Here is a 14,149-nt window from a genome sequence, read left to right as displayed (position 1 = left end):
TGCTGAACCTAGTGGCAGGGCAGGAATAAAATTGTAAACATAGAAATGGACTTGAGGACATGGGGTGGTCGGGAAACTGGGGCAAAGTGAGAGTAGCATTGACATGTACACTACCAAAAGTAAAATAGCTAGCCAGTGGGAAGCAGCAGCATAGCACAGGGAGATCAGCTTGGTGCTTTGAGACCACCTAGAGGGATGGGATGGGGAGGGTGGAGGGAGGCTCACGAAGGAGGGGATATGAGGATATATGTATACATATGGCTGAGCAGGAATGAACACAGTATTGTGAAGCAATTATGCTCCAATAAAGATGTATTTTAAAAAAAGAAAATAAAAAAGTAGTTTTTTGTCTCATTATATATTGAGTTGGAATATTTTGAAATTTTGAAGTAAAAATAGACTAGAACTAATCATGTCTTTAGGGGAAAGGTTTTTTTTAATGATTTGACTTCACCTGTGAAGAAATTAAAGAGAAACTTGTTTCATTTATAAGTAACATTTTTATGGTGGTTCTAAAAATAAAATATATGATAATGTTTGTAATGAAATTAATTTATTATATGAATAACGTATCTAAACGAACAGGTTATACCATATGGGGAAAGAGATGTTTTTGATTCTTGTGTAATAGAACACTAGTAACCAGAGTATTACCTGGAAATAATCATTTGTTGGTTGGCTTTTCTTCTGTCTCACATTTGCTGCCTTTCACTATTTTGCTTCAAAATGCTTGATTCTTCCATTCATCAGATAGTTGTATGAGTTTGGACAACCACAAGCAGTTAAGTTGCTAAATTGTTGGTTATATAGAATACCTACGAAAAATGTGTCTATGTTGTTGTCTTGTGACTTCATTTGATACTGTGGCTGGGCAATTTATGTGGAGTAATGAGACTTTGGATGCTTGATGTTTGCTGTAGGCATTTTCGGAGAGTTCTCTTAAAGTCACTTCAAAAGGATCTACATGAGGAAATGAACTACATCACGGCAATAATTGAGGAACAGCCCAAAAACTATCAAGTTTGGTAAGATGAAAATAGGAAGGAAATAAGTCACTATGCTAATAGTACCTGCCAATGGATGACGAAACCATAGGGAATTGTGTTTTTCTTTATAATTACAGTGCTTGCATTGGAGCTAATGTCACCAGTCTTAACAGTGTTGTTGGGAGTACCAGAGATAACTTTGTTTAGTGCTTGAAGTGGTGCTTGACCCATAGTTAACACTCAAATGTTTGCTGCTGTAATTATTTCAGACTTCGACATTAGCACGTTATAGTACTAGAGTCAGGGAAAAATTTGAGTGAAAAATCTGAAAAAATGTTTCTATTCAGTGTGTTATAAAATGACTCTCTGGTATTTCATCTTTTATTCATTTGTTTATTAAAAATTTTTTATTGATGTTGGGGGTACAAAGATGAATGCAACACCATCTAAAAGGGAAAGCAAATAATAAAACCAGTTATTTTACGAAGCAGTGTGAAAAATATAATGATAGGGTTTTTTACAGTGTGTATTTGTTCTAAAAATTAAGCCCCTAACTTAGCTTAGACAAGAGGATGGGGGAGCAGGACACAGTGGGGGAAAAGAGAAGTTAGGGAACAGGAGGACAGAACAAATAGGAAAGAAAGAAAGAGTCCGACAGTACCCAGCATTTAGTGAGCCCCCATGAATGGTAGCAGCTGTGGTGATGGAGGTGGCGGTCGAGGAAGAGGAGAGGAGCAGGTGGAGGAGGTGGCGTTGCCGTGGTCGTGGTGAAGGAGAAGCAGCAGCGTGGTGGCCGTCAGGAGCTGTCTCCACTTCTGTGCCGCTGACTGCCTGCTCTTCATGCAGGGCTTGCCTCCATTGGATGTTTTTCCAGGGTAATGACTGGCACACACACCCTGTCTTTGTGCTTGAGGTTTAAGGATGATTTCTGAGAAGAAAGACTGCTGAGGCAAAGAGAATATTCCGGGGAGAAGAGGCATGAAAGAGCTCGGTGCACTCCGGGAGCTGCATGTAACTCCATGTGATTAGAGTACATTTGCGGCCCCTAGGACGTGATCCTAAAGGGCCTTGTGAGCACTGGTAAGGGTCTGGGGATTGACCTTAGCTGCAATGGAGACCTCCTGACAAATTTTAGTTAAGGAAGTAGTATGATTAGGTTTGTGTCTCAGGAGCTTCACCCTGACAGCAGGGTGGAGATAGCGGAACAGGCTCACAGTTCTGGCAGGCCATTGGCAGTGTGGGAGCCAGGGGAGAGTGTGGTAGGGTATGCGAGAGGGAAGGGTAGATGTGAGAGAGGTTTTGGAGGCAGAAGCAACAGGCTTTGAAGTTAAAATTATCAGGGGAGTGACAGAGAAGAATGATGTCTGTATTTTTGGCTTGACCATTGGGTGAATGGTGGTGCTGCCCACTTGGGGAATTTTGGGAAACAAAGCAGCACGTTTTTGGGAAAGGAGGGTGGATTCAGTACTAGAAAAGTGGAACTTGATGTGCTTATGGAAAACCTGTGTAAAGTCCAGTTGTCCAGTAAGTGACTGAAAAATGCTTCTCTGGAGTGGCAGTCACAGCTGTGGATGAGGATGCTCAGGGAGAATTAGACAAGGTTGGGGACAGAACACTGGTGAGCATCAGTGTCAGAGGCAGAGAGGTGGTCCAGGACGACTGAGGAAGGAAACCAGAAGCTAGTGTCCTCACAGAAACCAAGAGAAGGGGGAGTTTCAAGAAGAAAGGGGTGGATGGCAGTATCAGCTACTGCTGAGAGGTCGAGGAGAGCAAGGACTAGAGATGACCCATGGGATTGTTAAGTTAGGCGGTTGCCAGTGACTGGTCTTGGCACGAGCAGTCCTCCCACCAGGGGCAGGGCAGGGCAGGGCAGGGGTGGGAAGAGGAAATGAGCCACGGAGCAGTGCTTGAATCGCTGTTGAGAAAGAAGACGGAGCAAGCAGCTAGTCAGGCCTGTGTCTTTGGGTTTTGTTTTTCCAAAGTGGCAAAGACTTCATGGTGTGGGGAGAGTTACTAGAAAGAGAGAAGGTGAGAATTCTGGAGAAAAGGGGGATAGAGTAAGGGCTTGCTTGGAGTTGGGAAGAGACCAACACATAGGTTAGCCTTAGGAGAAGGAACAGCTCCCCAGCTATGGACACATGTGGAGAGTGAACTGCTCTCTGGCCCAGTTGGCTAATAATAATCTGCATGATCAAATACGGTCGTTAAGGAGTACAAACCATAAGTAGATACTTAATTTTCAAAGAATTAGAACATAATAGATCTGACAGTGAGTAACTGAATATTTGGCAAAGCATGGAAGTGCTAGCTGTTGTGGATTTCCATTTGTAGAATTTTAAACAACTTTACCTCTGTAGCTTCTTTCTTTGTAAGTGCATGATGGTTGCATTCCTGAGAAATTGCCTTATGAAAGAGCTGTTTTATTGACAAAAGTGATTAGCTAGGGAGTTTCAGTCCCTCATTTAAAAGGCATTGACCCTTCGGAATTAAGGTGCTTTTATATACATATTTGGAGGTTATAGCTCCAGAAGGGAGTTCCCTGGTGGTCTAGTGCTTAGGATTCGGCACTTCCGCTGCCGTGTCTCAGGTTCAGTACCTGGTCGGGGAGCTGAGATCCCACAGGCTGTGTGTTGCGGCCAAAAAAAAAATCCAGAAAAGTACTTGAAGAGATATATAAACTATGTACCATTTTATCTTAAAAGAAAAAAAAATCCAGACATCACAAGCATTCTCAGCATTTGATTACATCTAGTTTTTGCTGAAGAGAAGTATCTTCCTTTTCTGGACACTGCAGATACTGTCATTAACACCTTGTCACCTATTGTTATGAAAAACAAAATATAAAGACACCCAGAGCGGGCTTCCCTGGTGGCTCAAAGGATAAGAATCCACCTGCCAATGCAGAAGACATGGGTTCGAGCCCTGGTCCGGGAAGATCCCACGTGCCACAGAGCAGCTAAGCCCGTACAGCACAGCTACTGAGCCTGCGCTCTAGAGCCTGTATGCCACAACTGCTGAGCCCACGTGCTGCAACTACTGAAGCCCACATGCCTAGAGCCTCTGCTCCGCAACAAGAGAAGCCACCGCAATGAGAAGCCCACGCACTGGAACGAAGAGTAGTCCCCGCTCGCCGCAACTAGAGAAAGCCCGTGTGCAGCAATGAAGACCCAACACAGCCAAAAATAAATAAAATTTTAAAAATTTAAAAAGAAAAAAAGAAACCCAGAGCAGTTGCTGTTGGAAACCTAGCAGTTTTTAATTACGGTACATTTTAAATTGCCCACTCTGCTAGTTGCTATCATAACTAGTATAGTACAAGTAATGCAAATCCTGTATGCCAGGTCACTTTTTATTAAATTCACTATGAAAACTTATGCTGTAAGATCAAACCCCTGTATTTAATTAATACTCTTTAAATCATAGAACATCAGAGAGAGCTTCTTAGTATTTTGTTCTGAGAAGTCATTTTGACACACTGGAGGACCTAATTCTTAAGTTTTTCCTGAATTATAGAATTTACCAGTAACCTGGAAAAATAAACTATTACTGTGCTCACTGACTTGGAAGACTTCTTAAATTATTTGGAAACCGTTCCCTCTAGGATCTTCCTCTTGGTAGTATCTTGCCTTCTTAATATTCTCTAAGATGAATTTTTAAATTTTCCATGCATGTAGAATAGGTCACCCATTAAGCATTAAATCTTTCCCCTTTCTGCCATCATCCCTGCTCACTGTTAGTATAATGAGTACTAATGGGTTTTTTTAAAAAACAGCTTCCCTGAGATATAGTTCACATATCATACTATTTACCCATTTAAGGGGTATATATGTGCAGCCATCACCACAGTGAATTTTAGAACATTTTCACTAATAGATTTTTATAAATATTTCAGCTAAAGAAAATTATAAAAATAGAACCCAATAGAAAACTCTTGGAAGTATTTTCCTGGTACAGAAACTCCTCTTTTGACAGACTTGCAACTTGTCATAGCTACTTGCCAGAGAAGAAGTGAATTCCATTCTGCCCACAAACTGGTAGAATAAGAAGTTGCTTGAATGGTGGCACTGAGGACTTAAGGAAAACTGACAGCATGTTGATAACCAGAGGGGCTTCCATACTTGATAAAATAGTATCACATTTCCCATAATCTCATTGTGACATCTGGGCATGTTGAAAAATTACTTCACACGGTATTGTGGTTGTCAAGAGATTACTTCCGGATTTAGCTTGAGATAAACCTTCTTAAAGCTCTTATTATCTTGTTTCATTTTACGTGCAAATCACTGTTTTATGTTTCTCAGCTGTTACTTAGTGTTCCGAAATTTTTTCTCATAGTGTTTATTCTGTAGTACCTTTTCTTTCTAGTAGAGTCTTGAGAATTAGAGATAAATTGCTGTTTCTTGAGTGTCCCTCCACATCACCTAACACGTGCAGCTGATTCTTTCGTCTTGGGGTAAATTAACACGAAACTTCTCTCGACTTTAGGCATCATAGGCGAGTGCTAGTGGAATGGCTGAGAGACCCATCTCAGGAGCTTGAGTTTATCGCTGATATTCTTAATCAGGACGCAAAGAATTATCACGCCTGGCAACATCGACAATGGGTTATTCAGGTATTGCCTTTCTTGTGTTTTACAGATTTTTATTTTTTTAACTGAATTAAATAATTTAATTACTATTAAATTGTAGTATACTTAAACTGAAACACACATGTAGATCAGTACAAACAATATATAATGATTAAGAATTATTCAGATACTTAATTAAACCTGACATCCTTCATATTGGTTAACCTTTATAATCTCTTTGGATATGTTGGTGAGGAACTTCACATTAAAGAATAATAATAGTGACTTTTTAAATACTTTTTGGATTGAACTTGTGTCATGTATTTGCTAGCAAATTGAATAGAAAAAGTAGTTGTAAATTTGTAATACAGTTGTGTTATTTTAATTAACAAGGACATATTACATATTAAGGTTTTGCATGCATAACCTTTGAAATATGATTTTACAGTAACTGTTGTATATTTTATTTCTGCCCACCTGTTAAAATTTTATGCTAAGTCCTGAATAGAAGAAAACAGTTATGGGACTTCCCTGGCGGTCCACTGGTTAAGATTTTGCCTTACAATGCAGGGGGTGCAAGTTCGATCCTGTTCAGTGAGCTAAGATCCCCCATACCTTGGGGCCAAAAAACAAAATATGAAACAGAAGCAACATTGTAACAAATTCAATGATGACTTTTAAAAATTGGTCCACATCAAAAAAATCTTTAAAAAAAAAAAAAAGAAAAGAAAATAGTTATAACTCCCACTCTGGGCATTTTTATTTATTCCAGCAAACAACTGTAGTGTTGTGTCTGGTGAATTTTTTCCAGGGATTGCTACTTTCTGCGCTGTTCATTATACCAAGAGTATTTCAGCAAAAAATTTATAGCTTAAAAATTTAAACTTTTCCAAATTTGATTAAAGGAATACATTTTCTAAAGACATTTCATATTTTTATTTTTTTATGAAATTCTAGTTTTTTGCTGGTATCAAATAAGCAATATATCTCCGTTAGCTTTTTCATAGTTAACGTCCCCAACTTTGGTGGCATTTGTACGTTTTGACCTTTTACTCCTTTTTCAAATTGTCTTTGTTGGTTCTCTCCATAATTTTTAAAATTAAAACAGCTTTGTAATGTAAAAATTTATATCTAAATCCAATTGTATATTTATCTACATGTATTTTAGCATTTTTGAATACTTCCCTTTTACTTAATATATGTAATAATGTCAAATCACATCAAATTAATATACAGTAGTACAGTTAATCATTGTCTTATTACTGAGTTTGGTTTTTTTCTTCCACATTTTTACCGTAAACAATGCATAAGCATTTAGTTAGATATACTTTCTTTTTTTTTCTTTTAATTCTTTAGAGTAGTTCTTGGGTCAAAGTTAAAACATGCTGCTTGGTATCTAAATTGTTTTCCACAAGATGCTCCTGAATGACAGCCACTCTGGGTGTTCACTCTCACTTCCTCACTTTTCCTTCCTCATCACCATTCCTCTGTCTTTGATGACTTTTCTTTCCCCTCCATTTCCTTGACCTTCAGCATCCCTCTCCTCCAAATATGTGATGAGTCCATGTCTTCAGTTCTACCTGCTTAGCTTTGCTGAAGTTTTATTTATTTATTTTTGTTGTTAATAAATGATAGGACATTTCTAATTGGATGTTTTATTTTGTATTTTCTTTTAGGAATTTAAACTTTGGGATAATGAGCTGCATTATGTAGACCAACTTCTCAAAGAGGATGTGAGAAATAACTCTGTCTGGAACCAAAGATACTTCGTAATTTCTAACACCACGGGCTACAATGATCGTGCTGTATTGGAGAGAGAAGTCCAGTTAGTAATCTTCACTTGTTCACTCATTAAAAGAATATTTGTGTACCTACCATGTCTCATGTTACTACTGAGATACAGGGCATAAAGGCGTTGGGATACAGCGAAGATCAAGATTGCCCCAATCCTACCTTCATGGAAGTAATAGGACAGAATACTTAGGTGAAACCTATAATGATAAATTTACGAATAATATAGTGTAGAGCAGCAGTCCCCAAGCTTTTTGGCACCAGGGACTGGTTTCGTGGAAGACAGTTCTTTCACGGACTGGGGGTGGGGTGGGGCCGTGGCGGGAATGGCTTAGGTGGTAATGTGAGCGATGGGGAGTGGTCCACGGCCTGGGGGTTGGGGGCCCCTGGTGTATAGTAAACCTTTACTTTGTAGTGCCTTAAGTTTCTTAAAATATTGTTGCTACTGTAGATTGAGAAGAACTCAGATTTCATAGTGTCTTAGAAGCTTCATTTTAAAACTATCTCATTAAATTTTAGATAACAGTCCCCAGATGCCACGTTACTCTAGTGCAGGGTTTGGGCCAATGAGTCTTTGTTGTCCTGTGCATTACAGGATGTGTGGCTCCATTCTCAGCCTTTATGCCTTATATCTCAGTAGTAAGCCCCACCCCAGCCCAAATCACCCCCAGTTGAAAACTGCTCTAGCATACAAAATGCTGTTATAAGATCTAGAAATTTCTGAATTGGCATGAATTTCTATATTCTATCCATAAACCTCTTTTCTGACTTTGTCTAATTTGTCTCAGTATCTTGTTTGAAATTTGAATATGGTTATTATCTTTATAGCCTGATGAGATCATAGTCATATTTTAATTATAAAAGTTGTTTCAACAGGTCCTAGGAAGAGCTGATTTTATGGTACATCTGCCTCTCATCTCCCTTGCCCTTTTCTGCTTGGATCAGGGCAGTTGGCTCTAATTTTATCTGTTCTATATATATAGGGTTCTGGTGATTTAAATTTTAAAAATGCACACACACACAGTCTCCAATCTAGTGTCCTATATTAACTCTCTTCTCCAGGCTTCTTTCTTTATAATACTCATAATTTTCTTAATGCTGAATGAGTTTATTATTACTTTCTGTGAAAAACAATGCTGTTAAAACAGCACTGCAACAAAACTAAGATTACTAAACTTTAGTCAGTCACTAACTCATTTGAGTGAGTATATAGTGAAGCAAAGTTCTGTAACTCCCTTGGAATTTTTTGTAACTGGATCTAAATTACAATTAATAATCTGGTTAAGGGGAAGAGAAAAGTAGGGAGTGTCCATTTGGGATGGAATCACATCATAGTTTGCAGGTACTCTTGTTTTGGAATATAAGAAATATGCAGTTGTTGGTTTCTTATTTTTATTCTTTGTCTATATAATCTCCATGCTTGTCTATTTTTTATTATAGCTTCCAAGATTATTTAGTTCTCCTTTTTCAATGAGTAATAATTTTTCTGGCATAAATAGATCTTAGACATTTTCCCCAAGATTGCTTCAGTGAGAAAAGGACAGTCTCCTTGTTGTAGCTGACATTTCCTTCAGAGGGAAAGCCTAAGTGAAAGGCAGTCTCCAACATTAACTTCTTTTCCGTTTGTGAACTGAGCCTTCGTATTACTTTGTAAATAAGAATTGACCATTGCAGCCATGAATTAGAGGGAGTCTCTAATTCAGATATAACCTAGGGAGGTACCAAGTCCACCAGCAGAGATAAGTGAAAGCTCATGTCCAAGCTGTGCCACTACCATAGGAAGACTGTTTCTCATTATTGCACTGCTCTTGCAGAGTTATACACATGTTTATTTGTGGTCTTTTTCTTACAGGTACACTCTGGAAATGATCAAACTAGTACCACATAATGAAAGTGCGTGGAACTATTTGAAAGGGTAAGAGGTTGTTTTTGCTTTTTTTTTTTAACCTGCTAACATGTGTCATCATGGAATATGTTCCATAATCAGATTCCAAAAGGACACTAAAGAATTTTCAGTTTTTCTGGATCTAAGAGCAGAAGTGTAACAGCGTTATGGTAACACCTAAGAACAGTACCTTCTACCCTTTCCTTAAACTCCCAGGCACATACCAGCACAGTTTTTAGAATAGTCCATGAGTAGACAGTGACACAATTTTAACTGCATTTATGAATCCTGGGGTCTTTATGTCACAGAATGGAATACACACACCAGTTTCTGTTCAGCTCAGGATCACGGGAAGACAAGACAAATCACTTAGAAACAGATTGCGCAGACGCATAGCCACCCTTTCTGTTGTCATTTCCGGAGATCTCCTGTTACAAGTCTCATTCCTTAAATCAGCAAGGTTTCTCTTGCCACTGACATCACCTGGCTCCTTGTCAAACTTAAGGGTCTCCAAGGAAACAGGCCCAGAATGCACAAAGCATGGAGCTCAGTCACATTTGGAGATCTGTCAGAGGTTGGGGCCTATGATATCTGGAGAGCTAAAGGGATGAATAACCATCTCAAGACACAGAAATGTCTCTCCTGTTTTTTTCCTTCACTTTTAATTTTAAGAAAATGGAGTTTTTTTCCTTTAATTTTGTATGTTGCAGTTTGACTTATAAATGATTAAACTTCATTATTCTTTTTAGCTAATTTTATCCAGCTCTTAACTATGTATGATAAAGCTCACATTTAATTTAAAAATTTCATTGCCTTTCAACCTCATTTAAAATGTTTTCTTTTCTTGCTTATATTACAGGGGTCATTTTCTCTTGATCTTTCTACTATTTTTGTTCTTCCTTCTAAAAATTGGGAATAATGTTTTTGGGGTTTTTTTTTTTAGGATTTTGCAGGATCATGGTCTTTCCAAGTATCCCAACCTGTTAAGTCAATTACTTGATTTACAACCAAGTCACAGTTCCCCCTACCTAATTGCCTTTCTCGTGGACATCTATGAAGACATGCTAGAAAACCAATGTGACAACAAGGAGGACATTCTTAATAAAGCATTAGAGGTAAGCTGGCAGGACTCAGCAATTTCTTCTTGGAGTCTCAATGCTGGGTCTGCCCAGCGACACAAGTATTCATGCCCCTTTCAACACAGCCACTCAGAATTCCGTGCAGGGCTATTCTGCTATTTAGGGCGACACCCATATCACTAGTGCACATAGTATGTGACTCTAGTGGTGTATCTTATTTGATCACAACCTGAATGAAACTGTACTAGTCCAAATGCATTTGCCCTAGGGATTGAATTACACATTTCCTTTAATGAATTTTTGTTGTTCATTTTCAGTTATGTGAAATCCTAGCTAAAGAAAAGGACACTATAAGAAAGGAATATTGGAGATATATTGGAAGATCCCTTCAAAGCAAACACAGCACAGAAAGTGACCCACCTACAAATGTACAGCAATAACACCATCTAGAAGAACTTGATGGGATGCTTTTATTTTTCTAAGAGACTCTAACGCAGGAGTTAAAAACCAGAGCGATCATCCCCTTTGCCTGTGGTGTGAAACGTACATTACACGGGCACTGCTTTTTAACATGAACCCAGTGTGATGCTCCTGGGGTGCTGAGGCTGTTCAGACTGGTTGAGTGATTTGATTCTTGTTAAGCAGAGTGACTCAGGGGAGGGAGGAGAAACAGGAAGTCCCCAGAGGAACTTGGTAGCCTTTCAGCATTCACTGTAACCCCTTAGCAGCAACTGCCCTAGACAGTGTATGTGTCAGGATTTGCAGCGTTAATGTTTGCAGGCAACGCATATGTAAAGGATGTGAGTCACTTACATTTCAGTTCAGGAAGCAGGGAGTGCAGTTGTTACATTAGAGCTGCTCTGCCACACTCACAGTATCTTGCTATCACTGTAACCAACTAATGCCAAAAGAATGGTTTTGTAATACAATTATAGCTGTATCCTAAAACAATGTCATCGTGGTTTGACTTTTTTTTTTTTGGTGGTACACGGGCCTCTCACTGCTGTGGCCTCTCCCGTTGCGGAGCACAGGCTCTGGACGCACAGGCTCAGCAGCCATGGCTCACGGGCCCAGCCGCTCCGCGGCATGTGGGATCTTCCCGGACCGGGGCACGAACCCGCGTCCCCTGCATCGGCAGGTGGACTCCCAACCACTGTGCCACCAGGGAAGCCCCTGACTTTTTAAATAGCACTTAACTATATACAGGGGACATTGTCTCGGCTTAGAAAAGCAATTGAGGAAGGATATATTGCTATAAAACTGAAGAAACCAGAAACATGACTGTTAAAGGAAATGTAATTAAAATGTGAAGTGGTCAGTTCTTGACTACAGCAACAAAATTCACTCAAGGTGGTTTAAAACTCACAGGGTTTATTGAGGTATGTAGGTAGCTCACAGAATAATTACCCGATTTTCTGAAATATGTCCCAAAACCCCACTGCAGAACTGGAGCATCACATTGCTGTTGCCTGTGGTGGGATCAGGAACTGCTGAGTGAGGCTGCCAGCCCATGTCCACCTCCACCGCCTTCCAGGCAGGCTTACCTGCTTCCCTTCCCACAGGACGTGGCTCCAAAGTAAAGGCTCACTTTAGTGCATCTGATTGGAAAGAACCTAAAGGACATCGAACACCCTTAACTGCAAAAAAGAATCTGGGAAATGTAGTTTATAGCTTTCCAGCCTCCACGCTTCAGGAAGACATGCTAGAAAGGAGTTGAAGGTTGAACAAGCGAGTTTCTGTGTACCTACACGTAATTAAATCTCACCTTATCAATAAAGAATTTTTGTTCAGTGTTCAAAGCACCATATTATAACTAAAGAAATTATATAGAGTAGAACAGGGAATTCCCTGTCAGTCCAGTGGTTAGGACTCAGCCCTTTCACTCAGGGGCCTGGGTTCAATCCCTGATCAGGGAACTAAGATCCTGCAAGCTGTGTGGTGCAGCAAAAAAACAAACCAAAAAAAAGTTCTCAAGAATTTAGAAAATAAGGATATATTTTTTAAAATATTTATTTATTTATTTGGCTGCACTGCGTCTTAATTGCAGCATGTGGGACCTTTAGTTGCAGCATGTGGGATCCTCATTTGCAGCATGTGAGCTCTTAGTCATGGCTTGTGGGATATAGTTTCCTGACCAGGGATCGAACACGGGCCTTCTGAATTAGGAGCACAGAGTCTTAGCCACTGGACCACCAGGGAATTCCCACAATATTTTTTTTTAACTTTTTTTCTTCTGGCCATGCTGCGCAGCTTGTGGGAACTCCCAATAACAGGTTTTTTTGTTGTTGTTGTTGTTGTTCGCGGGCCTCTCACTGCTGTGGCCTCTCCCATTGCGGAGCACAGGCTGCGGGCTCACAGGCTCAGCGGCCATGGCTCACGGGCCCAGCCGCTCTGCGGCATGTGGGATCTTCCCGGACCGGGGCACGAACCCACGTCCCCTGCATTGGCAGGCGGACTCTCAACCACTGTGCCACCAGGGAAGCCCCAATAACAGTATTTTAATAATTCCTGGAGAAACTACCATATGACCCAGCAATCCCACTCCTGGGCATATATCCAGAGAAAATCTTAATTCAAAAAGACATATGCACCCCAATGTTCACTGCAGCACTATTTACAATAGCCAAGACATGGAAGCAACCTAAATGTCCACCAACAGAGGAATGGATAAAGAAGATGTGGCACATATATACAATGGAATATTACTCAGCCATAAAAAGGAACAAAATAGTGCCATTTGCAGAGTTGTGGATGGACCTAGAGACTGTCATACAGAGTGAAGTGAGTCAGAAAGAAAAATATCGTATAATATCGCTTATATGTGGAATCTAGAAAAACAGTACAGATGAACTTATTTGCAAAGCAGAAATAGACACACAGATGTAGAGAACAAACATGGATACCAAGGGAGAATGGGTGGGGTGGGATGAATTTGGAGTTGGGATTGACATATATACACTACTATGTATAAAATAGGTAACTAATGAGAACCTGCTATATAGCACAGGGAACTACTCAGTGCTCTGTGGTGACCTAAAACGGAAGGAAATCTAAAAAAGGGGATATATGTATATGTATAACTGATTCACTTTGCTGTACAGCAGAAACTAACACAACATTGTAAAGCAACTGTACTCCAATAAATTTAAAAAAACACTAATTAAAAGGAAGACCGGTCTGATTAAAAACAAACAAACAAAAAAACCAAATAAAATAACTAGGATAATGGTGAAAAAAAATTCGTGGAGAAAATATACTTTGTGGGTATTTAACATTTTACATGTCAGTTTTTGTTTTTAGACTCCAAAAATCTCTGAATTTATATTTGAAATTTTCATAAAGTGTCATCCCTATGTAGACAATTTCAAAGGTGTCATGAAAAGAAATTGTACAGAAAAGTTTTCATAAGATGGCATTTACTCTCAGAAACTACCTCGTCAGTGTCCCCAAATTGATTAGATTCAGGGCTGCTGACTCAACAAAGCTCGTAAGAGACTAATAAAAAGCATAATGGCAGTTTACTAATTTACACTGAGAAATGTAACAGGCGGACCAAGCAATTGCACCAGCCTAGCCACTTAGCATTTTCTGCCTGAAGTTTAACTAGGTGGCAATTCATTTATCAAAAGGTTGCTTAGGGCTTCCCTGGTGGCGCAGTGCTTGAGAGTCCGCCTGCCGATGCAGGAGACGCGGGTTCGTGCCCCGTTTCGGGAGGATCCCACATGCCGCGGAGCGGCTGGGCCCGTGAGCCATGGCCACTGAGCCTGCGCGTCCGGAGCCTGTGCTCCGCAAATGGGAGAGGCCACAGCAGTGAGAGGCCCGCATAACGCAAGAAAAAAAA

At 39.9% G+C, this 14,149-nt stretch overlaps 1 protein-coding gene across 1 annotated transcript in view; it reads left to right on the top strand.

The window, feature by feature from the left end:
• FNTA (farnesyltransferase, CAAX box, subunit alpha) overlaps positions 1–11,250 on the top strand; it is a 30,390-nt gene extending 19,140 nt beyond the window's left edge. The window contains exons 4-9 of the mRNA XM_007455461.1: positions 921–1,025; positions 5,472–5,598; positions 7,230–7,378; positions 9,197–9,259; positions 10,173–10,344; positions 10,626–11,250. Of these exons, the coding sequence (XP_007455523.1) occupies positions 921–1,025; positions 5,472–5,598; positions 7,230–7,378; positions 9,197–9,259; positions 10,173–10,344; positions 10,626–10,748 (739 nt within the window). The 3' untranslated portion in view covers positions 10,749–11,250. The remainder of the gene's footprint in view (positions 1–920; positions 1,026–5,471; positions 5,599–7,229; positions 7,379–9,196; positions 9,260–10,172; positions 10,345–10,625) is intronic.
• Positions 11,251–14,149: the final 2,899 nt, after the last annotated feature.

The sequence above is a fragment of the Lipotes vexillifer genome, unplaced genomic scaffold (assembly GCF_000442215.2).
Source record: "Lipotes vexillifer unplaced genomic scaffold, Lipotes_vexillifer_v1.1 scaffold414, whole genome shotgun sequence".
NCBI classification, from domain to species: Eukaryota; Metazoa; Chordata; class Mammalia; order Artiodactyla; family Lipotidae; genus Lipotes; species Lipotes vexillifer.
This window is presented reverse-complemented; position numbering and strand designations above follow the sequence as displayed.